At 39.3% G+C, this 25,113-nt stretch overlaps 1 protein-coding gene across 2 annotated transcripts in view; it reads left to right on the plus strand.

The window, feature by feature from the left end:
• LOC310924471 (alpha-2-macroglobulin) overlaps nucleotides 1-24,764 on the plus strand; it is a 41,375-nt gene extending 16,611 nt beyond the window's left edge. For both annotated transcript variants that reach the window (XM_083886214.1, XM_083886213.1), the window contains 23 exons: nucleotides 853-998; nucleotides 1,699-1,848; nucleotides 2,128-2,295; nucleotides 2,701-2,785; nucleotides 2,975-3,113; nucleotides 3,753-3,978; nucleotides 4,140-4,266; nucleotides 6,130-6,251; nucleotides 7,417-7,468; nucleotides 9,075-9,158; nucleotides 9,271-9,447; nucleotides 10,455-10,536; nucleotides 10,817-10,973; nucleotides 13,858-13,932; nucleotides 15,153-15,318; nucleotides 15,867-16,063; nucleotides 16,791-17,006; nucleotides 18,066-18,184; nucleotides 21,917-22,007; nucleotides 22,262-22,330; nucleotides 22,438-22,543; nucleotides 23,353-23,394; nucleotides 24,120-24,764. In XM_083886214.1, coding sequence (XP_083742340.1) covers nucleotides 853-998; nucleotides 1,699-1,848; nucleotides 2,128-2,295; nucleotides 2,701-2,785; nucleotides 2,975-3,113; nucleotides 3,753-3,978; nucleotides 4,140-4,266; nucleotides 6,130-6,251; nucleotides 7,417-7,468; nucleotides 9,075-9,158; nucleotides 9,271-9,447; nucleotides 10,455-10,536; nucleotides 10,817-10,973; nucleotides 13,858-13,932; nucleotides 15,153-15,318; nucleotides 15,867-16,063; nucleotides 16,791-17,006; nucleotides 18,066-18,184; nucleotides 21,917-22,007; nucleotides 22,262-22,330; nucleotides 22,438-22,543; nucleotides 23,353-23,394; nucleotides 24,120-24,142 — 2,819 coding nt within the window. In that variant the 3' untranslated portion in view covers nucleotides 24,143-24,764. The remainder of the gene's footprint in view (nucleotides 1-852; nucleotides 999-1,698; nucleotides 1,849-2,127; nucleotides 2,296-2,700; nucleotides 2,786-2,974; nucleotides 3,114-3,752; nucleotides 3,979-4,139; nucleotides 4,267-6,129; nucleotides 6,252-7,416; nucleotides 7,469-9,074; nucleotides 9,159-9,270; nucleotides 9,448-10,454; nucleotides 10,537-10,816; nucleotides 10,974-13,857; nucleotides 13,933-15,152; nucleotides 15,319-15,866; nucleotides 16,064-16,790; nucleotides 17,007-18,065; nucleotides 18,185-21,916; nucleotides 22,008-22,261; nucleotides 22,331-22,437; nucleotides 22,544-23,352; nucleotides 23,395-24,119) is intronic.
• The last annotated feature ends 349 nt before the right edge of the window (nucleotides 24,765-25,113 follow it).

The raw sequence follows: 25,113 nt of genomic DNA on the forward strand, positions 1-25,113 counted from the left end.
ACAATATTGTAAGAAACACGGCCAATTATTTCACCCAGAGCACATGGAATGATACGCTGGTTTGCCCCATCGGTTACTAACCCATTGATTTTCAACCTTTTAGAGCCACGACCCACCAAACCAATCAGGCTCAGGCCTGATAAGCCAACACCATCCACCTCTTCTTTTCTTATCTGCAAGACTATTTGCAAAGTTTGGCACATTTCTTTCTTTTTATTTTTTTTTTATTTTACTGCTGCAGTCACTTTGTGGCTCAGTACATGGGTGCTGTTGGTACCTGTGCATCACAGATCAGACAGATCAGTGGCGAAACCAAAATGTCATATATTTCTCTCACTGTAATCTCCATGAGTCTTAGATGAACACATTCTCTACTTCCTCTCCTTGTGCTGCTGAGGAGCGATCAGAACACCTCTCCCAAACTCATTGAGTAATTTTTAGTAGATCTTAATATTAATTGTATTTTCTTTTATTTTGGAATTGGGTTTTTTTTCTCCACAACAATCTGGTGCGAAATTATCCAGTCACCAGCTAAGGATCACAGCACTAACTGACAGACCTGCTCACCTTTGCACACACTGCCCATGCTTCCTCAGCACATGACTGGAGACGTGCACAACATTGAAGCAGAGAAGATGTTGACAGTTCACAGAAAAATGTCAAAGAGAGTGCAGCCAAAAATGACATACTGACCCTCGTTCCACGAACATCAGTATATTACTAACAGTTATTATATCCCAGTACGTGGACCTCATTGCAATTGTACTGTTTTTTTAATTAATTGTGTTTTTTTCCATAATGTCACACATGACATCCAGTTTGTTTGTCTGTCTTTGTTTTGCCTGTCTTTAGTCAACAAAGGCCAGGTGTCCATAACACTACAACAGGTGAAAAACCTGGCTCCATTTGCTCAGGTGGTGGTTTACAGTGTGATGCCCAATGGAGAGGCCGTGGCTGACAGCCAGGACTTCCCCATTCAGCAGTGCCTCAATAACAAGGTAGCTTTCATGTGCATGTTCTGTGAAAATATGTTTTAAGATCAATAGTTCACACTTTCTTAGAATATTTTACAACCACTTTTTTAATCATTTTAATAATGTCTGCAGTAACAGGCATTATCACTGTATGTCAAGTTATGCACTGCAATATAATCTAATTTACAATTTATTGTAATTAATGTTGTGTGAGTTTAAGAGCATATTTCTTTTCCAAGCAAAAAACAATACATATATTCAATTGGTTTAATTCCATCCAATAAAAGTAATGGTGTTTTGAATGGTTTTGCCACAGGGCACCTGCCAGTGAGTTGACATTGACAGATATGTCCACCACATGATCAGACCCTGTCAGTGGACTCTTATTCACAAATAACAACCCGATCAGAATCAAGGATTCAGGCAGGCCATGCATGCACAGCCACTACAAACAGCCTGGTTTTCATTATGTAGCTAGTTTTAATATCATTTTATTAAGATTCTTAAAGGTTATCGGACAATGTCTTCTAGTTGTGTTGTTTGTATTTGTAAGCTTTTAGAAAATGTTTATAGAGCGGACAACTAAGAATTGATGTTAAATCATTAGGACTATATGTTGCCATATCGGAAAACTTTTTCATGTAAGTGAATGTCATATGCGATAATATCTGGTATCGACACAACCTTCAACTGAAGTGCTCTTGACTCTTTGTCGTCTGTACAGGTGTCTCTGAAGTTCTCTTCTGACCAGAGTCTTCCAGCAGAGAAGACCACACTCAGTCTCAAGGCTCAACCAGGCTCCATGTGTTCCATCAGGGCCATTGACCAGAGCGTGCTCCTGCTGCAGTCAGAGCAGGAGCTCTCTGCCAAATACGTATGTCGCCATTCCCTACTGCGTGCACAAGCAGACAAATGTGACAAAATTATTTATGACAGCTCTTATAATCACATAGGTTGATCCTCCTCTAATTACTATCAATCAGAGGTCTCAAACTTGCATGCAGCACCCCTCTCCAATTGCGTTCATGCTGTCTGCTTCTTAAATGTGTGTTGATATTTTGTCAAATGTGATCCCAGGCTGTATATTTTGAACTCAAATGAGTTTAACAACAGCATTTGTTGGCCTCATCATTAACACACTGTTTGTGTGCAGGTTTACAGTCTGCTGCCTTTGAAGAGGATGACAGGATACAACCATGATGTTGAAGACCATGAGCCAAATCCATGCTTAGAACATATAGCATTTGCCCCTCGTCGAGCACAGCGTTCTACCTATTTTGGAGGTTCTGACGAGAAAGATGATGTTTACAGCATCTTTGAGGTAGGAAATTCTATTATTTTGATTGATCATTATGTTTCTGTTCAATGCCTCGAGTCTCTATTTTTTTTTCTATCTCTCTCTCCCCATCACTTCCATAAGCAATCTCTTTCTATCTCTCTCATTCTAACTAAGTCCAAGTGGAGATAATGTGCTTTTCAAGAATTGAAATGAATGCTCTGGCTGATTTGTCTGTTCGGGCTGCTGTAGGAACATGGTGGTGCAAGATGGCGTCCAGTTACGCCAAATACGTTTTTATTTGCATAAACACACTTACAGGCAGTATATTCGAGATAAACCATCCTGTGTTACATACTGGACCGTTAAAAATGTATATGAGGCACAGAGTACCAACATTATAACTTGACATTTGTTGTTTTATCATCTCTCTCTCTCTCCCCCTTCTAGAAAGTTGGAATCAAAATTGTGACCAACTCTGATGTGAAAAAACCTCACAGCTGCTTTGTATTTCAATCCTATGAATCTGCATCAGGTATGATTTACTCAGTGTCTCATGATGCAGCTTGTATTTGAGATGGACTGTCCATTCCACTGCCATTATAATGTGAACTTTTCTATTTACCAGTCATTTTGACAGAAGGATCAGCAGTTGTCAAAATGCCATGAACTCTGTTACCAACTAAAACCAGTTCCCAGAAATCTTTATTCTATTTGTTTTTAGACTTTGATGACGCGCTCATGCCCATGGCCAACATGATGCCAGAGAATGGAGAGATTATCGTGAACGATAAAGAAGAGAAGAAGGAAACTGTCAGGACGTTCTTCCCTGAGACCTGGATATGGGATCTAGTTTCTGTGGGGTAAATACAAAATTATTAAGTTGTTAGAAAATGAAACTATGCATTTCTTCAGCTCCACTCTGATCATGTACCCTGGTAGTAGAACAGTATTTCTGGAGGTCAATGATTTGTGAGGCCCATCCCTACAGTAAAAATATGGATTGGGATATTTGCTGCTGGCTGTTAGACGGCCTTTTCCAACTAGTAACTTTTTAAACTTCTCACTCCCCTCACCAAAGTCCAGAGAGGAAGCACACAGCAGATATTCATCATGGCTCCATCACTAAGTTCAAATGTGAGAGGTCACATGGCAGCTATGGACCAGTGGCTGCACATAATCCCCACAAGCAAATACATTCTGTATTGGTTGATTAACTTTTTTAACGTTTCCAGTCAGAAAAGGCTGTCTGACAGCAAGATGAAGTGGAAAACATTACATTATCATAGCAGATTAAGATTTTAATAGTTGAGCAAGTGGCTAAAAACTTTTTTTTCTTGTTTTGCCACTGGCAGCCATGTTTTCACACATATGATCATTGCTCTGGGGTCAGTTTGGTAGTAAGAGGTACTGACAAATAGCAAAAGGCGTCCCCTTATCCCTAAGAAAGTATCTCGCCATGTGAACCACCACAGATAGTCATGAAATGTTTGTTTGTATAGAGACGGTGGGTCAGTAGATGTGGAGAAGACGGTACCTGACACCATCACCAAGTGGGTAGCTGGAGCTTTCTGTGTCTCTTCCATCGGCTTTGGCGTGTCTCCCAACATTGGACTGACTGCCTTCCAGCCATTCTTTGTCAGTCTCACTCTGCCCTACTCTGTCATTCGAGGGGAGGTCTTCACACTCAAAGCCACAGTCTTCAACTATCTCACCAAGTGCATGATGGTAAATGTGTGAATGAAGATGACAGATATTAACCTTTCTGAGTTTCATGTTTGGAAAAGTTGCTGATTACCTTGACTTGTGGCTGCTGGCCAGAGTTTGCCTGAATGTTTATCTTTCTGCGGCTGAGTTGAGAGGTTTTGAATTTTTAAAATTGTGTGCAGGTGAATGTTAAACTGACTGAATCAAGCCAGTTCACCTTCAGAAACTGTGATGGCTGCCAGTACACTGTGTGTCTGTGTGGAGAGGAGAGCAGGACCTTCTCATGGATTGTTACTCCAACAGCTCTGGGTAATTATAGTTTAATTTTTTAATCACAGATTACACGTCATCAAGCTTTATTTTTAAAAGTCGTCCTAAATACACGTGGGTCATTGGAAGTGCTGGAATTTTGTGCAATATATTTAGGTTTCCCTTGTTTGTAACGACGCCACCTACTGTTTCATGCCCTGCATTGCTTGATGTATGTAGTCTAGGCCTACACAGAACAAACGTCGAGTCATTATTATTAGCTGTGTTGTGGACACTGTCCTCTGTCTCTCTCTGCCATTGAGTTGACACGCATTCAGTCCACTACACAAATGCTTCCTGCTGCTGCCACCTTGTGGAAATGGATGCAGTACTAATTAGTACTAGTTAGTCATTAGGTCACTGAAGAAGCATGAAACTATACTTATAATGACTGCAGTCATTAAATAGAAATTAAGAGTCATAAATGAATATTGTTATTGCACATTTTTATAGAATATCATGAAACCGACTGAAATTTGTTCCTTTCTGAGGTTTTTTCTTTTGGGAATGGAGGTTCCGGGGCTACTGGCCAATTAATCAGTCATCACCTTTTTAATTCTTCAAATTATTATTTTGTCAAAAAATCACTATCTTATCTGTTCTCTCAAGTACGAACCAAACAAAGATTTTCGAAACAAAAATTCAAACCAGAATTATTGTTTTAAATATAATTATCTGTGTTATTATGTTTTTTTTTTTTTTTTATGTTTATTCACTGTATGTCAGTGTCAAATGCTTTTTTTATTCCACTTTGCTGAAATTATATGACAGCTGTTGTCACCAGTCACCTGAGAGATAAAACATTTAAGGTTGTACATGTGGCCTTTCCGCTCACTGTAGAGCTGCAATCTATTCAAATCTGTAACAGCAACAAACACCATACTATAACCTGTTGTAACTTCGTAAGGGCTTTACACATAATAACACAATTACAAATAATTAAATGTGATGTGATCAAAAGAATGAAATGTATAGATTGGTCGAAACAAATTTGGTCACAAAAAGAAGTAGCTGGGGCTCAAGTCATTTCACTGAATAACAAACATATATATATATTTATATATATATATATATGCACACAGAATGACTGAAGTTCCGCACTGCAGCTTAAATTCGACAGTTGGAATCCCAGCCTTTTTATTTCTGCTGAAATTTCCAAATCTACTATTATTATTGTCACCACTTTCCACACCTTATGAATAAAATACTGCTGTTGTTTGTTTGGTCCAATACAGCCCATAATACCTCTGTTAATGAAGATGAGACAGAACAAGCTAATTAATCTCCAATAAAGGTGTCGACAGCTGTTGCGTCTTCACTGCTGGAAGCAAAGGCAGGCGGCTGTCACTGCAACGCTGCCTGGTCTGAGAGCAGAGATTTCAATCAGCCTCCATCAGCCAGGATGGAGTTGATTCGCTTGTGAATGCCAAATTGCACTCCTCTAACGCCCCCTTAGAGGAATGCTGACAATCACTTGTACTAACAAGTCAGGTAGTATCTCTGACGAAACACTCAGAAACCTCTCCCTCGGGGGGTGATCTGTACTTGTCCTCCGTGTGAAGGATTGTGGGCTGTGAGGGGAAGAGGGGAGGGTGTGGGAGATGGAGCCGTATGGGAGAGAGGTGGTATAATAAGGCAACAAATGGGGATTAATGAGGGCAAATATGATAGGAAGCAGGGGGAGGAAGTAAAACACACAGAGGAGGGATGGAGGAAGAGGGTGGATAATGAGTTGGGTTGAGAAGCAGATGGGGAGCGATTTTTGCCTCTGAATGCAAAATGTGACTGTGTGACAGGGCAAGTCGGTGCTAATCAATACAGCTGTGCTTTCAGAATAAAAAGTATGTTTTTTTGTGTACACAGGTGAGGTGAGTGTGAAGGTCAGCGCTGAGGCCATGAAGACCGATGTGCTATGTGGCAATGAGGTGGCCACTGTTCCTGACGTGGGCCAAATCGACACGGTGATCCGGCCCCTCCTGGTGGAGGTCAGTGACTGACAGTAGTTTGTCACAAATTGGGTTGGACAGTGGTGAGATAAAAAATGTTGTGTCTCATCTAGAGTGAGTGCCCGGTGATATAGTTATATCGATCCTTGGCATTTGGTATAACATCATTTTGAAAGGAAGACTCAAGCATGTCTTAAATAAACCTGGCATAATTTTTTTTGCAGCAGCCTTTTTGACATGAAACAGTAGAACATCCTGACTGATTTAAATAGGGCCCTGAAGCCATATGACACTGGTTATGTTATGATGTATCTAAAAAGGCCCCATCAATTGTACTGCTCATGATTGTAATAATGTCTTTATATTGCCCTTTAAGCCATGTTATCCACCCCTGATGTTTAGGAAGGACCTACGAAGGGTAACAAAGGTTAAATTATGTCGAATATGGGCCCCATATTATTGTAATTGGCCAGGTAATGAGCTGAATAAAAGAACATAGTGGTAGGCCTTTAACTGGGAGATTCCTTCAATAACAACTAAAACATTTTTTTCCAGAAATCAGGAGCTCAAAGGCCCAATGGCTCATAATCCCTCCCAGGTTTTACCAGTGACATTTATGGTGATTTTCCACGATTCAGTTCCAGCACGACTTGGCACTGCACTGCATGGCACAGCTCGATTCTACTCGGTTACTCAGTTTGGTTTCCATGACTATAGTACCTACTCGACGTGGGCGGAGTCACCATAGCACAGCTGCATGAAAACCCTGATCTACAGTTTGGCATCGTTTGGTTTGATTCTCGTGTCGGAAGTCACGCTCATGACTCTTCCAGTGACACTCTGACCAATCACTGGACGGCAGTTTGACATCACATTTTAGTATCAGCTCAGCTCACTTGGAATCTTGTCAGAGCGGCTAATAAAAAAGTACCAGGTACTATCACTAAAGCAAATAAAAACATGCCGAGTCAAGTCGTGCTGGAGCTTTGTAGTGGAAAAGCGCCATTAGGGTTTCACTCCAGTTTTGAGTGAGTCAGGTCACACTAAATAATTTTTATTTCTGATCATTTTCTGTTTTTAATACTGCATACATAGTTCATGTATTTTCTGGCTGTATTCTAATGAAGAGATTGAGAAATAGTTATCTATGGTCATTGTAGCATTGTTAACATCATAATGTTCTGTCTCTCTCTCGCTCCTCAAGGCTGAAGGAACACCAGTGATGGTCGGTCACAACGCTCTCCTCTGTCCCGCAGGTAAAACATTGACAAACAACACACACACATCAGCTACAGTTATCTTAATGCCTCTGGGTGAACGGCCAGCTTGACCCGCTTGTTTAAATCGCATGATTCATGTGTCTTTAAACCGTCAGTCATGTAGACCTGTTTTGCTCTGGGTGAAATGTTGAAGTGCTCACAGATGATCAGTCCTGATTGTGTCTCACTGACTGCTCTTTACATGCACCATTTGATGGATGGTTGGAGTAGTTGTCACACTTCAGTTTGGTCACCAAGTGTATACATTTGATTTGATTTAACAATATTTCATTTAGCCAACCAGATCATATCATGCTCACCGGACAGTTTATAATTTAATTTCAGAAAAGGAATAATAAATTCAGTCAGTTAATGAAATGACAGGATCAGTGAAATAATTATCTGTGTTATTTAAGCGGCCCTAGACCGGAAGTTCCAATTAACGCTGTTTTTTAGTGTATCTGCGTCATTACCTTGTTTAAGAAGCCCTGAAGGTTCTAAACAAACAGTTCAGCCACTGCTGAGAATGCTGTGTTTTATTGTAATCTCGGGCTCAGCGAGATCTCTGAAAAAACCCGGTCCGGTTACGGATCTGCTGTTCTCCTGAACAGCAGATCCTCCTGCTCCGGGCACTAGTCCGGGCACATCCGGTTGCGTACATTGAACAGCAGAAGAAGAATAACGTCCGTTGTGGAGGTGTTTCACGAGGGACAGTGTCTTCTGACTCTGGGTCTGACTCCGGGTCAAAGTCATAAAAGGGACTGCAGCGGGGAGTCGTGAAGAAGCTATTTTTAAACATTGTTAACACAATGTTTTGATAATGAGTAGCAGTGCATCCACCGTTCCAGAGGGGGGAGCTGCGCTTCTGAGAGCGGGTGTGCTGAATATGTCACTTCTGGGTATTGGCCAATCACAAGACAGTTGGGAAGGCTTTAGGCTGGCTGACCAATCACAACACACTCTGTCTTCTGGGGGTGAGAGTTAAATCTGAAATATCGCGGCTGGGGAACAGCGTCAGAAAAGAGGATTTCTATCGGCTCGTTTACAGCAACTAGGAGGTTTTTGACCATAAAAACAAGTTAATGTATGTAAGTAGCCTCCATAACTAACATATGTGCAACAGGACCACTCTATGTGACCTTTAACTCGATATTTGACAGTTAGAGCCCAAAACATGGGCCTACACCACCTGATGAGCTGTGAAGGTACTGCAGGTGGTCATGAGAGGTTTTTCAGTTCTGAAGACTATTACAGTCAATTTTAAAAGGTAATCAAATGTCAGATTTAGTTTTTAAAAACAAAATCTGACAAAAACGTGTTTATGTGACCTTTTCATGAACAAAGAGAACAGGTGTCACTGGATTTGGTCTCACTGGTACAAATATTTATCACTGTGGGGCTGGGGGAACATTCATGACAGAAAACAATTTAAATGGGGTTCCCCATTTAAAAAGTTTCTCTCTACATTCATGTAGAGGGACTAGCTTTAAGTAGAAACATTACTACAGTTAGACCGTAGATATGTCCACTGCATGTGATTTTTCAAAAAAGCTTGTTTGTTTGTTTGTTTCTGGTGCCATCTTGTGTTGTCTCTCTGTTGCAGAGAGGCCAGCAGAGAAGAACATCTCTCTTCTGATGCCTGAGATGTTTGTGGCAGGATCAGCCAGGGCCTCCGTCTCTGTGCTGGGTTAGTAACATCAAGTGTTCACACTTGAGTCTTGAAGTCCTGCTGAGCAAGTCCAGTATTTGCAATGGAAGTACATTAACCGCATGTCACTTTTTTGGGGGGGCTTTTGCAGGTGATCTGATGGGTCGGGCCATGAAGAACCTGGACAAGCTGCTGGCCATGCCGTACGGCTGTGGAGAGCAGAACATGGTGTTGTTCGCCCCCAACATCTTCATCCTCAACTATCTGAAAAGCACCGGTCAGCTGACCAAGGCCATTCAGGACAGAGCAACACGCTTCCTGGAGAGTGGTGAGCATTAGCAAGCAGAGCAAACCGCTCTCCCTCTCTCTCTCTCTCACTCTCTCTTTCAGGGTGGGACATAATATTAACATGGCAAACAATAATCTTTTGAGCTAAAAATAATACCTTGGTGTGCCAAATATTGATATTTTATCTCTGGATGAGCCAATATTATACTCATTATTTGTCTGATGCTAGTTAAACTCACTGGTCCAGATACCAGACAAACCCGTATTTTTCATTCTTCCCTATGTACTGACTATAAATATAAATAAAAATCAACAGTAGCATTTTAGTTATAGCTATATTTTAGAGTCATGTTGTGGCTGTTTATTTCTTCCTTGGGAAGTGTAAAACTACTGGATTCAACTGATATCTTAATTTAACTTATAATATTTGGCACTCTTTTCCCGTCGGTTTGGCTCACCAGTATCAGTACTTCATAACTGCTCATGATGGCGCTCATCAAAAAAATGAAGGAAACATGAACTGAATTTTACTCAACAGTGGGATAACAGGAGATATGCACATTATCTATGTATGGTCATTGTTACCGTTTACCTTTTCTGTTTGTGTGTTGTATTTTAATGTATCATTTGATTGATGTCCATTCCTGACACCAGCTCAGACAGCGTCCTCCTGACCTGTGTCAAACCATGGCTGGACTGAGACAGACGGGGGTCATGAAACAAGGAGGGGGGGTGCAGTTTCACTAACGTCGTAGATTTTGACCCGGGATAACCCAGCTCACTGTGTCGGATGATGGATTACAGTGTCAGATAATTCAGCTGATACATTTTCCACACGGAGTATTTAATCCTTAAATAACATCAGTTCATCATCATGTATCAGCATCACATATGCAATCAGCTAAATGACTTCTGTTAGTTTATTCAAAAGAAAAAACGTAAAGGAATTTTAATCCTGAACACAACCCTGATTAATGCTTAAGGGCTTCTATAGGTGAAGAAGCAAATTATATACAGTAAATGTGTGTGCGTGTGTGTGTGTTACAGGATATCAGAGAGAGCTCACCTACAAACACGATGATGGTTCCTACAGCGCCTTTGGCAAGAATGATGCATCTGGAAACACCTGGTCAGTAAAGAAAACATGTATATGTATGTATGTATATATTATATACATGCATCCTACACATTCCAGTGCTTTTGCTTATGTGGTGGAATTTAGGAAAACAATCACAACTGCTTCCTTATCAGTTTGCACAAAGTCTTCACTGAGGACATTACAAAAAAAATGAATTTAGACATTTGCCTATAAACGTTTTCAGCCCAAATGTCACTAAAAAGTGTTTTATCTATGATGAGATTCCCCTGTTGTATGTTTAGGTGTTTGATGCAGTGTGTGTGTTTTCTAGGCTGACCGCTTTTGTGCTTAAGTCCTTCGGTGGAGCGAGACCTTACATTTTTGTGGATTCCCGTTACATTGACGACGCGAGGCGTTGGCTTTCATCACACCAACGACCAGATGGCTGCATCCAATCTGTGGGAAAGCTCCTCCACAATGGCATGAAGGTAATGACATCAGTTTGAATGTAAACAAGTCATATGTTTGTGTTGGACCATACTGTTTGGGTGACAGAATGAGCTCAGTGTTAGGATTCCACAGGAGCGAGACGTTTCTTGAGAGTTGTGGTTTTTTTTTAGATGAAGCTGCTACAAGCAGCTGAGGAAATATAATTGTAAACCATAAGCTCTGCTTGTTCGAGCTGTGTCTGAAATACTGAGCTCTACCATAAACAAGGGTTTTCTTTAACAGAGTGTCCCCGGGGTCTTAAAAAGTCTTAATCTCGATTTCATGAGGTATTAAATTGTGTCCATTTTTGTGACTGCAAAAAGTATGCGTGAATGTATTTATTTTCCTCCCCGCTAAAAACAACAATGCACAGGTATGCTCGACCTGCAACATCGTCACGGGTCACATGTAACGCAACTTGCAACAGCGAACGCACTCCTCCTGGCGCAAAATAATATCCATAATTGCAAAAAATAAACTTCAAAATCGTAAATACTTGAGTCAAAGTGTTACTTGTTTATTTTAAGAAACCTTTGGTTTAATTTATTCTTTCAAGCTTTGTTCCTTTTGAATGGTTGTGTTCTATTGATTTAATTGCAAACTAAAACTGTGTCTCTCTTGTGTCTCTCTCTTGTCTCTTGTTTCTCACTCCTCTCTCTTTTGTCTCTCTCGTCTGTCTCTCACGTTTCTCTCGTCGCCCTTTTGTTTCTCTCATTTGTTTCTTGTATCTCTCTCTGTCTCTCTATTGTCTCTCTCTCTTGTCTCTCTTGTTACTTTCTTGTTTCTCTCTCTCTGTCTCTCTTGTTTCCATCTTGTCTGTCTGTCTCGTTTCTTTCGTCTCTCTTGTCTCTCTCTTGTCTGTTTCTCTCGTCTCTCTCTTGTTTCTCTCGTCTCTCTCTCGTCTCTCTCTTGTCTCTCTCTTGTCTCCCTCGCCTCTCTCTTGTTTCTCCCATCTCACTATTGTCTCTTGTGTCTCTCGTCTCAGTGGCACTGATGCACAACCACACACTCCCAACACAAACATCTGTGTGGTCAGACTCGTTAAAACATGCTTCAGCTGGCGATCAAAGACGCGGTTAATGAGCATGACAACGTTTCCCACATGTTACTGATATTCATGCACCTGCTGAAAGATGCACATAAAACATGAAAGACACACACATTAATAGATTTTTTATGTGTGTGTGTGTGTGTGTGTGTGTGTGTGTGTGGAGGTGCGGTGAGCGATTGGATGAAAATGGACGAGATTGACACACATATTCATTTGATTACAAAAAAGTTGCACATTTAATGTGACAATTCCTGAGTGAGTATGTGATTTTATCTCTTTATCCTCCTGGCCACATGGTGTAGCAGGACGTATGGAGCCTATTATAGGTTTACATTTTTACATTCTACTTTTAATATATTTTAAACATTGCTACATTATATTTATTTTATTTGACCTTTATTTTAGCAGGTAAACTGTTTGAGAACCAGTTGCCTGATATACAAGTTATTCTGTACCTTCAGCTTATATATGAACTGTTTTACTTTATCACATGGAGAGAAAAAGAAAACTGCATTATCTAATGTAGGGCTGCACGGATTCCTAATCATCAACTATTTTGATAATCGATTAATCGGTTTGAGTTTTTTTTTTTTTCAATAATTAAAACACGTTTTCTGATTATTCTTTGATCGATAACAACTGAATCATTTTGGTTTGCGGACAAAACAAGTACTCGATCGTAATCTTTCGTTGCAGCTCTCATCTAATTGAAAGCAAACAGACTTCAAGCCCCCTGATGGTCATTTTAGAGAATAGACGTTTCAGACACTTTCACGTTGGCTTCACTTCTTGGACCCACATGACATCTCTTTCTTTTGAATATACAGTCGTCTCTCTCGCTCTTCTTGTTGTGTCAGAATTACATCAGCAATCCTATTTTTTATTAGAGACAACAATCGCATGTACTAAAGCATGACATCATGGCTGCCAACTGTACAACGTTTTATCTGCTCGTTCATACAAGATAAGCTCTTCAACTTCAAGACTGTGCAGATGATATTGACTCTCTGCCAATACACTAGCTGATGATAATGAATGACTATACAATACAGTCGTAAATGATGGGAGTGTGTTTCATCACTGTGTTTGTCTCAGGAAAAGAGTCTTTGTTGATGAATATACTGCAGTCATTTAGAGTCCTAATTAAGATCAGTTGATGACTGTTAAAAGTATAATTTCCACAAAAATAAAATAACATTAAAGGGGACATATTATGCATCAACTTTTTAATCATTTAAATCCTTATATTTGGGACTCTGGACCTATCAGTCAGCAAGTGTGAGAAAAGATGACTCACTCATGTTTTTGTGGTCCTCCTCAGTCTAAGTACAGGAGATAAAACACGCGATGTTGACTTCCGCACTCATTGGGACGTCACAATGAGCTAAATTCCTGGAATTGTTGTCTCGCGGAGCTCCGCTTTGTCCGTAAAATACGTGAGAGTGCTGGCGAGGGCAATGGTATCAGAAAACCCGGGAAGTCCGCAAAAAGTTCTACTCTTGGCTCCACAGTGCAGCACAGAGTCCTACACAAACTTCCAGCCTCAGAGGATTTATCTGTCCAGTGGATATATGTTATATATGACGGCAATGTGTCTGCTAGAGCCTGCAAATGATCACTTTTCCAAATGCTAACTGCTGTTAGCTCCCAGTAGATAATGTTTACAGCCTTAATGACACACGATATGCAGGTGTCATTGAACATGCAACATGTTTTTATCATAATGTTACTTAAGTTATGGGGGCTTTTTTTTTTTTTACTCCTCACATCGACGCACTGAAGTACTGCAAAGAGTTTCACAATCTGAGTCATTCTCTTGTGTTTTTCATTAGGGAGGAGTGAGCGATGACGTGTCCCTGACTGCTTACATCACTGCTGCCATGCTGGAGCTGGACGATAACGTCACTGTGAGTCTCCTCATTCTCAGCCCTCCACACGTGTTGTCTCTCTCTCCTGTCCTCATTTGAAATATTGATTCTGTTAAAATCTTCAAAGACGATTATTCCTTTTAGATCCTGCCAACACTGGCCCGTCTCCTCTCCTGTTTATACACAGCCTGTGTATTATTACAATACTCCTGTTCATGTGCAGAGAACATAACGTTCTGTTCATGTCGTGATGTTTTCCCTAATATCCTGTCAGACCTGGTTCATTTGTCACTATAGGCCAGATGAAATGACACTTCCAAATGTATTTGTAATTTAAACAGCAAGGCATTTTACAAAAGGACATAAATGCATATGACGCATTTGTGCGGACATTCGCCCTTCTCTAATCAGAACGATCTAATGTCGCTCTGTAATGATCAATCAGACTGGGGTTTGTTCCCAAAGCATGCTGGAAAGTGTAGTTCTTCATTAGAAGTGGTTTTGTTCCGGTGGAAATAACTTGTTTTGATAAACAGGAAAGGTAAGACGACATTTCCGATTGTATTCCTTGAAAGTAAGTTGTTGTTTTGTTCTTATTTTGGTGCTGGATCTGTGAATCTTGGTTGTAGAGTAATAAAAATGGTACCGCTGGAATCTATGGGTTCTCTGCTATCCAGTCGACACGTGTTTTTTTTTTGTTTACATAATCGCGATGATGCTCTGGTGCCGCTTTTCAATGTGTGCGCTGTAACATTTTTTCGCTTCTGCTGGTTTGATCTGTCGGTGTTTTAACTGTGTTTTGTGAACATAAGAATGGTTTATATGAGCTTTTTGCTGAGTTTCTGACCTTTCTGTGGGTATGCAGCATGTCTGTGTTTGTTAAAGTTAGATATGGTTTTATGACGCTTTTGTCGCTGCGTCTGACGCTGCCCCCGGTCCTGGGGGCAACCGTTAAGAGTGAAAATAAAATATGCATTATGAAATATATAAATTAGGAAATAAAAGATTCTTATCTAATTTGAGAATCTTATCTAAGAATCTTTCCTCCACAGATTCATGAGTTTTGTTGCTGTACATTTACAACTTACAGGATGTTACCGAGCCTGTGAATCCCTGTGAGACAAACTATGTTTGTAAACCGTGGGCTATACAAATAAAGATTGATTGATTGATTGATTGATTGATTGACAATTAGGGGTGGGAATCACAGGGTACATGAAAAGTTAAAAGTGCGTATGCTCCTACTTGTTTTCTGACAGGATCCTGTGGTACAGAAGTGTCTGAGCTGTCTGAAAGCAGCAGTGGGTCTTCAGCTGGACAACCTGTACACCACTGCCCTGCTGTCCTACACCTTCACTCTGGCTGGAGACCAGGAGATGAGGAGCAAGCTCATCACACACCTGCACCAGAAGTCCAGCACACAGAGTAAGAGGGGGGAAACCAGGGATGACAAACAGGAACAGTGTTTTAAGGCAGCTTAATATGGTGGTTTGCCACTTGAATATGCAGTGCATAGAAGGGGATGAGCAGAGCTGTCAGCTGATGTGTGCTGGCGTGGAGATCTGATGCTGACACACTGGGCTGAAGCAGGGATTAACTGTGTGTCTGAACTAATTCTATACTCAATGAATATATTGAAGCTGAAAGGAAAAGAACGGGAAAAACTAACTTTCAATTCTGAGAAAACGAACCAGAATTCTGAGAAAAAGTCAATATTCCATCAGAGAATAGTCTGAATCCTAATCTTAATGTGGCCCTAACCCTTGCTCCCTTGTTGTTGGATTTACGTGACATAAACTTACCAGAACAGAAAGCAGTTGCTGCATCCCTGTGAGCTAAAACCCATTTTTCTCTCTGTACTTTGGTGCAGGGAGTGAACGATTTACACACTTCAGTTTTCAGTTTCACACAAAGTGCACAGATGTATTTGTTGGTAACCCAGTAATGGATGATTCCACTCTTGTGACTGGCAGGTGGCACCCGTCACTGGGTCAGAGCAGAGGTGCCTAAGAAAGGTCTGGACTCTCTGGAGGTGGAGATGACCTCGTACGTGTTGCTCGCTCTGCTCTCAGGTCCGGCCATGCCAGACTTTGGTTTGGATTACTCCTCCGGCATCGTCCGCTGGCTTGCTCAGCAACAGAACCCATACGGCGGCTTTGCTTCCACACAAGTAGGAAAGCCCACATACACATACACATAATAAAGGTGTTAAAGGAGACATATTATGCAAAATCAACTTTTTAATTATTTTAATACTTATATTATTTGGTACTCTATGAGTAGGTGACAAAGAATGTGAAAGTGAAAAAAGATGACTCGGTCGTGTTTTTGTAGTCCGCCAGTCTAAGTACAGGAGATAAAACCTGGAATGTTCATGACTTCTGCACTCATTGTTACGTCGCAATGAGACATTCCTGGAATTGTTGTCATGTGAGAGTGCAGGCGAGGGCAATAGTGTCCAGAAGGGTGGAAGTCCACAAAGTGTTCTATTCTTTGCTGCACAGTGCAGCACAGAGTTCTACACACATTTCCAGCCTCAGGGGATTTACGTGTCCAGAGGATACATTTAATATATGACGGCAGTGTGGCGGCTAGAGTCGGCAAATGATGGCTTTTCCAAATGCTAACTGCTGTTAGCTGCTGGAGCCTCAGTGACACTGAAGTAGTTTCCTCTCATTTGCATTTAAAGAGACGTTCTGAACAGGGCTGTTTTGGCAGGGTGATTGAACTGCTGTGGTGCTTCATCCTTATGGTATTCTGACCAAAGCATTTCACAGACATGTTCATTAGGACACCAGAGAACGAGGTTAACATGGAGAAATAGGGTATAATATGTCTCCTTTAAACCTTTAACCCTGAATGAACTCTGAACATAGTATGACCCTGCTGCTCCTCAGGACACAGTGGTGGCACTGCAGGCACTGGCTAAGTATGGAGCTGCCACCTTCAGTGTGGACGGCAGCACCACAGTGACGGTGACGTCGTTAGGAGGCCTGAACAAAGAGTTCACGGTGGATCAGAGTAACCGGCTGCTGTACCAGGAGGAGAAGCTGACGGAGATTCCTGGAGAATACACAATCCAAGCCCAGGGACAGAGCTGTGTGCTGGCACAGGTACAGTGAAATGAAATCTAGTCCTCAGTGGACAGATCAGAACTGCACAGTGGACACATCCAGTTTTATCAGTAATCCCATAAAACCTCTTCACCTACTGTAAACACAACCAAGGTCTCAGTCTGTTTAGACTCGACCAAAACTCCTGGAGGTTTAAAATTCAAACAAAGCTCTTTTTTAGACCTCTTTTTGAACGGAATCAGGCTTGTACATTGCCTCAACACTACACTCATTCTGTATCACAGTCTTACCCCCAGATTGAATTACAAAAAACTTTCAATGTGGTACGCACAGTAACAGTTTTTCAAATCTAATTTACCCCTCTGATTATATCCCCCTTCTCTATTGAAGTGTAATCTTTGTAAATTACCTGTTAATACATTATTTTTTTGCTTTGAACATTATTTGTGCCCTTTTTAATTCTACAATATCGATGAACTTTATTGTTTTTGAGTTTAAAACATGAATTTGTGTGGTCTGGATATCCAGCTTTATGAACTGTCCTTATGACTCTTTTTTGCAGTGTGTTTAGTGATTGCCATGTAGATTTATATGCATTTCCCCAGACTTCTGTGCAGTAAATGAAATACGACAAAACCAGGGAACAGTGTAGAAGATGGTGACTTGTGATCTAGAATATGCTTAGCTTAGCTCAATATTGATAAATGCTTCTTGACAGTTCAGATTGCACACGTTTTATGTGAGATTAACAATTGACCTTGTCGTTTATGGAGGACTAAACCTGACATAAGTATAAATAAATGCAGTAATTAAAACATGTAATGCTTAAATAAATAAATAAATACATTTATAAATACAACAATAAATAAATGCATAAATGAATACAAGTATAAATAAAAGAATAAATAAATAAATGCTTCACATTTATGTAGAATTTTGAGTTTGAATTAAAAAGGCCACATGGAATCTAGTGTCCTCTTCTCCTCACTGACCTATACAGTAGGTCACTGCTGGAGGTCATCATCTCCAGTGTCCTCCTGTGTTCACAGTGAGATGTTATGCTGACGAGTGTGTTGGTGATGTTGTGTCTCTCTGTAGATCTCCCTGCATTACAACATCCCTCCTCCTCCAGACTTCTCTGCCTTTCACATCTCCAGTCTCATCATGGCCAAGTGTAACATCAGCAGACCTCAGCTCATCCTCTTGGTCAATGTCAGGTACATAATGTGTGTGTGAGATGTGTTGTTGTGATGAGTGTATTATCAGTGGAGACTTTAACCTTTAATTAAGTCTCTCTGATAAATGCTTGAGCCTTTACTTCTCGAACCCTTCAATTTACACCAACTTCAGTGAGAGCACCAACACTTAAATATCCAGATTATCTGGATCTTCACCCAAATGTATCCCACTACATATGCCAGATTTATTTTCTTCTGATCTTTATAATATCTAGTTAAAAAGCACTTATCAAACCTGGCTTAATATTTGTGAAAGAGTTCATTCTCCGCTTGATAAAATCACAGAAGCAGACTTTAACTTAAACCAGTAATGATGCATAGTGTTTCCAAAGACAACTCTGCAAAATGTGAAATGTGTTGAATCTCTGCTGGTGTACTGCTCCCTCGTTTAATACGTTTGTTTCACTTAAATAAATGTAAAGAATTAAGTAATTCACAAAATAAAACATTGTGTACAGTGAACAGTTTCCAAAGTCAGAAAAGACTAACTTTCCGGGAAAAAAAAAGATTAATGTATTCCCAGTTTGACTTGAGTAGCTTTGGATGTGATTAGATAAACTTAAACTTTTCCTGTAATACAAACCTTGGTCGAATATAAAAAAAAAGAAGATTATTGATGTTCATGTTGGTAATGTTGACTGATTAAAATATACAGTCTAAGATGTTTTATGGATCAGATTGTCCCTCTAAATATATGAACCTGAATCTATTACCACCTTTAAAGTTTTATGGTTTCCATTATTTTGCTTTTTAGCAAAACCTTTTTGAAGTTGATAGATGAGGAAGCTCCTAACCCTGTGCCTTGAATAAAAGTATAGATAGATAGATTGAACGTTATTCTCTGTCATATTTTGAACATGAAATAATGTATTTCCTTTGCATCATAAATGTATTTGACATTTTTCATAGCATTTCCAAGCCTTGGACACAGTGGGTGAGAGAAAAACAAAAAATTAATGTGTTTATTGATCAGATTTTAACACCATAATCACAAGTTAAAACCAAAAAGCTGTCTATTGCAGCTTTAAATTATTTAAAAAAAGAAAAAAAACTGTTCGACTCTCACAGCAAGTAACAATGAAATCAGTTTACACATTTTTGCATAATCCTTCTCACAAACAAAAACATAACCTCCTCCTGTGGCTGTGGAAAGAAATCAAATAAATCAGTTCACTAATTGTCCAGTTCAGTCGTGCATTTTCAGCTCCCTCACTACTTTCCTTTTATTTGGATGTAAAGCTCCTTAAATTAAAGCTGAGAATGAGTACGTTCATGTAGTATTCATTACTGTGTTTAAAATTTAATGGGCTGAACAGAAGCACAGCAGAGCCTGAAGAACAGAAACTGTCCGACAGTGTTTAAACACAACATGCCGAGTGGAAAACAAGAAGCAAAAGTGTAGAGACTGAATATTCACATCTGTAAAATCAATCGTAATGAAAAAAATTAGGTAACTTGACAGAAGCGCGTGTGTGTGTGTGTGCGTGTGTGTGCGTGTGTGCGCGTGTGTGTGTGTTCTTGTACTTGGGACATTTTTTACGAAGTGAGGACATTTTGGCCGGTCCTCACTTTGTTTTCATTGAAATCACTTCCTGAGGTTGCTATAACATGCTATACTCAATTTGCAGAAAAAAAAAAAAAAAAAAAAAAAGACATAATATATTATGACGTTTTTTGGTCAATTTTTTTTTTAATTTTTTGGTCAATTTCTTTTTCAAATTTTTGGTCAAATTTTTTTTCAATTTTTTTTTCAAATTTTGGTCGACATAGTATAGTATGAAGTTTTTGTCAAATTTTGGACCAAAATGTTTTGGTCAATTTCTTTTTAAAATTTTGTTCGACATAGTATAGAATGACGTTTTTTGTACAATTTTTGGACCAAAAATTACAACAACAACAACAAAAAAGTTTTCCAGCCCTTTTTGCTCTGGGGCTCCACCTGCATACAGTTTATGGTACTGCACCCAGTACTTTTTTATAGATATCATTCATGAAGTAGATATTTGTAATTGAGTTGATTTATAAAGTGGAAATGCTGGTCCTCACTTTGTCAGCAACCCGGTCCTCTGTGTGTGTGTGTGTGTGTGTGTGTGTGTGTGTGTGTGTGTGTGTGTGTGTGTGTGTGTGTGTGTGTGTGTGTGTGTGTGTGTGTGTGTGTGTGTGTGTGTGTGTGTGTGTGTGTGTGTGTGTGTGTGTGTGTGTGTGTGTGTGTGTGTGTGTGTGTTCTTGTAAAACATACTGCAACATACTGAGGACCAGTGAGGGTTTTTAACCAACAAAGTGAGGTCATTTTTACGGAGTGAGGACATTTTGGCCGGTCCTCACTTTGTTTCCATTGAAATCACTTCCTGAGGTCGTAAACATGCTACACTCAATTTGTCAAAAAAAAAAAATCATATTTTGGACGACGTTTTTGTCGATGTTTTGTTTTAGGTCAAATGTTTTTTTCAAATGTTAAGTCAATTTCTTTTTTATTTTGGGTCAAAAATGTTTTTCAAATTTTGGACTTAACATTTTTGTTGATGTATGATGTTTTTGTAAAATTTTGGACCAAAAATTAAAAAAAAAAAAAATCGAAAAAAAATTTCCAGCCCTTTCTGCTCTGGGGCTCCACCTGCAGACATTTTATGGTACTGCAACCAGTAGTTCTTTGTAGATGTCATTCATGAAGTAGATATTTGTAATTATGTTGATTTATAAAGTGGAAATACTGGTCCTCAGTATGCAGTAAGTACAAGAATGTGTGTGTGTGTGTGTGTGTGTGTGTATTCTTGTACTTGCGGCATACTGAGGACCGGTGAGGGTTTTTAACCAACAAAGTGAGGACATTTTGGCCGGTCCTCACTTTGTTTTCATTGAAATCACTTCCTTAGGTTGCTTTAACACGCTATACTCAATTTGTCCAAAAAAATAATAATTTGGACGACATAGTATAGTATGACTTTTTTGTCAAATTTTGGACCAAATTTTTTTTTTCAAATTTTGGACGACATAGATTAGTATGTTTTTGTCAAATTTTGGACCAACATTTTTTTTGACAAAGATTTTTTTTAAATTTTGGACGACAGTATAGTATGACGTTTTTGTCAAATTTTGGACCAAAAATTAAAAAAAAAAAAAGGTACTGTAACCAGTAATTCTTTGTAGACGTCATTCATGAAGTAGATATTTGTAATTGTGTTGATTTATAAAGCGGAAATGCTGGTCCTAACAGCAACCCAGTCCTCAGTATGCAGCAAGTACAAGAATGTGTGTGTGTGTGTCTGTGTCTGTGTCTGTGTCTGTGTCTGTGTCTGTGTAAATCTGTTTACACAGTCACATTATGGGGCAAAAACAAGTCCCCACAACATGTGCTACGTTTTAAGGTGAATGTCTCAAAGTTAGGTTAAGGTTAGGGTCAGGGTTAAGATTGGGCCTGTAGTAATTATAGGTAAGGTTAGAGTAAGTCTCCAGGAAATGAATGTAAGTCAATGCAATGTCCTCTGAAGTCAAACATAGCTTTGTGACAACATTTTGCCTGGGCCCCACAATTTTAAAGTGCTTTATTCCAGGGTTAAGACCTGTTGTGATGGGTTAGTGTAGGGTTAGGGTCTAGGGAATGCATTATGTCAATGATGTGTGGTCACTGAGACACTGAGAAAACATGTCTGTGTGTGTGTGTGTGTGTGTGTGTGTGTGTGTGTGTGTGTGTGTGTGTGTGTGTGTATACAGGTATCAGGGCAGGAGAGAAGAAACCAACATGGTGATCATCAACATCAAGCTGTTGTCTGGCTACATCCTGGATAAAAGCTCCCTGGATCCGGTTAGTCTCGCAGCACTTTTTTTACACACAATTGCAGCATAACCACATTTATATGGACATATGTTATGCTCCATTTTAGTCAAACTTTCAGTTTTCTTTCTTTTTGTTTTATTTTGTACTCTATTTTGTTGGTTTTTTTTGTAAAACATGTTGAGTTGTTGTTGTTTATGAAATGTGCCCTACAAATATGCCTTACTTCCACATAGAGTATACATGTGAGCATAGATAGTGATGTTGTGTCTGTGCTGTTACAGCTGAAGAACTCCCCATCGGTGAAACGTGTGGACGTGGACCAAGGATACATCAACATCTACATAGACGGGGTAGGAAGCTAAAGTAGACTTTGTACTTGTGTACATTATATTCTCTGTATGACATTTGCTCACTAGACAATAAACTTCTCTGTGTGTGTGCGTGTGTGTGTTTGCAGCTGAAGAAGGATATTGAAAGGATCTACAGTTTGACGTTAGAGGAGGATGTGCCCGTTAGGAACCTGAAACCAGCTGTGGTCAAAGTCTACGATTACTACCAGACAAGTAAGAATCTCATTGTCTCTCTCTCACATTCTCATCTTCACTTCTCTTACATAAATCCACTGGTTTTATGTCAGATGAATAAAAGGAAACAGACTTTGTCGTTTAATTGGTTAAATTCCTGAAAAGCGTCTCTGTGCTGTAGAATGATGGAGGCTGTCAGCAGCAGCAGCAGGGACTGTAACAATATTTGACAAAGGGAGTTTTCACCTAGAAGTTTCAACAGTGACCTAAAGCAAACATGGATTTGCTTCATGTTGAGTGTCTTTAACCCTTTCACACCTAACCCTCAAAATGTCCATCTGGGCTTTTGTTTTTTTTGGTTATTTTAACCATAAAAGGGACAGAAAAACATCCTGTAATTGCGTGCTTTTGCCCATTTTTCCGGAAAAGCAGATTGTGCATGTTAAATTAGAATTGTGAACAGAATAAAACAGAATAAAAAATTGTTCAAGTCTTTGTTTCAATGTGCAAAAACAGGCCAAAAAATGCAAACTATGATGACTCTGATTCTGTGGCTTACATTGACTTTCATGTGTAGCTTCTCAGCTTTCACAAACAGTTGGACATTTGTCCAATAGCACACAAACTATTGTGTAAGTACCGCAGAGCAAAGTGCACTTGGGCAAACGTGTCGTCAGTGATGCGCTCGGTGTTAAAGGGTTAAAGCTAAAGCTCAGACTGAGCCCAGTAGAAGTTTTCCATGCAGTGACACAAACTACTTTATTCTAAGTCGTTATTAATTCACTGACTGTTTATCCACTTACATTAACTGGGCCATTTGTGATGTTTGTTTTTGTTTGTATTCACAGGTGATGAAGCAGTAACGGAGTACACGTCCCCCTGTGCACAGAGTATGTACACTTTCTAACAACTATAAGTGGAATAGCATTTAGCTGCAGGGCTAAAGTGAACAATCTTTTTTTTGGCTTTTTTATATTTAAAAAAAAAAAAGCAATCAGCAAACGCAAGGCCACTAGTTTTGCTCTAGTTTTTCAATTGTTCTAATCTAATTTAGAACATGCTCTCATCCTTAAGAACCAAAATACTATAATGGTCTACAGGAAACTAAATCTAGCGTTTCTGACTCATGGTCACATCTTACTGTCAAAATGAGAGTAATGACATGTGATGTTCCCAAGTATCCGAACTTAATCCAAATAAAAATGTAGGGATTTGCATAAATTAAATTAGACAATTTCTCTACTTCCTGTCATTATACATACATATTGTGCTGGTGATGCGATTTTGTTGACTGATAAATGTGCTCGACCAATCAGTTTCAGCTTATTGTCTTATTTATTTTAGCATTTAATAACCACTTAAACTGTAACTTATCAGCAACACCAACACATGAATATACAGCTCAGTTATTAAGTTACTTTTTTTTTTTTTTTAATAACTCATTTGCGAACATGTAGAAGGTTGGGGGTCTATGACTTAACCAGCCACCAGGGGGCGATTAAGATGTTGTATCGTTCATTAATAGTTTGTTGACTTGAAATGGGGGAGTTGTTAAGAATCCATGGAAGTGTATGTTTGCTTTAAAGGTGAATAACACTTTTTTTTTTCTTCCCAGGCGACAACATAAACCAACTGTAAGAATCCATCATGGCGTCTGTCAATTAGAAGAATCACTGTGTTCAAGAAACAACCTTTTTAGATGTTGTTTGTTTTAAAAGCGTTTTGAACATGCAAGTCCCACTTTTTTTTCCCCTCTGATTTCAGAAAATCATTTTATTTTCTCTTTTTTATTAATACTTCCCACTACAGTCAGTGTGTTTAGTGCAGAGTCATGATTTGTCACCACAGTAGTTACTGCCGTCTCTCTCCTAAACACTGGAACCTCACAGACCATAATAACTGACCGGAGTCAATAAAAGCAGACGACACCGTGTAACAGCTTTGTTTTTAATAGATTTGACAAAATCCATATTAATTCATACTTGAAAGTGACGCATGAGACATACAAGGTACCAATAACACAAGAATGGTCCGAGTAGTGTTTGTGTGTGTGTGTGTGTGTGTCTATGAAACAGGAACTACTTTCTAGAAAATAAAAGTACAGTCATGTGAGTGTTTGGTGAGGCATTCTGTGTTCAGCTGTACCTGTAATAAAAAGAAAGGTAGATTGATACATGACTACCATACAATTTCAAATGTAATTGACAATAAATTTTCTAAAATGACAAAAATAAGTAAAAATTGTACTTATTTCATACAATACTGTTTCATTTCCATAGTAAGATTTTTTTTTTTTTCATTCAGGCATCCTGTATATTTAGTTTCTTTTCATCATACATACATAACAACAGTAAAGTGTATATACCAATATCTAATATCAACAGACATGATTTAACAGCCTTGCCAGTGTTGAATAGTTTGGTTTGCACTTGTTTAAAAAAGGCAAGGGGGACAGAATATATTAAGGTCTTTTCAATTCTACTTCATGTTTTTGGAAGTAAACATGTCACTACCTCAGGCACCACAATCATAAATTATCATGAATTACTGTACCGACACATGAAACTACACAACGGTTCCACATGCTCCAATAATCACAGCGTCAGGTC

Source organism: Microchirus variegatus, assembly GCF_963457635.1.
Source record: "Microchirus variegatus genome assembly, chromosome: 3".
NCBI lineage: Eukaryota > Metazoa > Chordata > Actinopteri > Pleuronectiformes > Soleidae > Microchirus > Microchirus variegatus.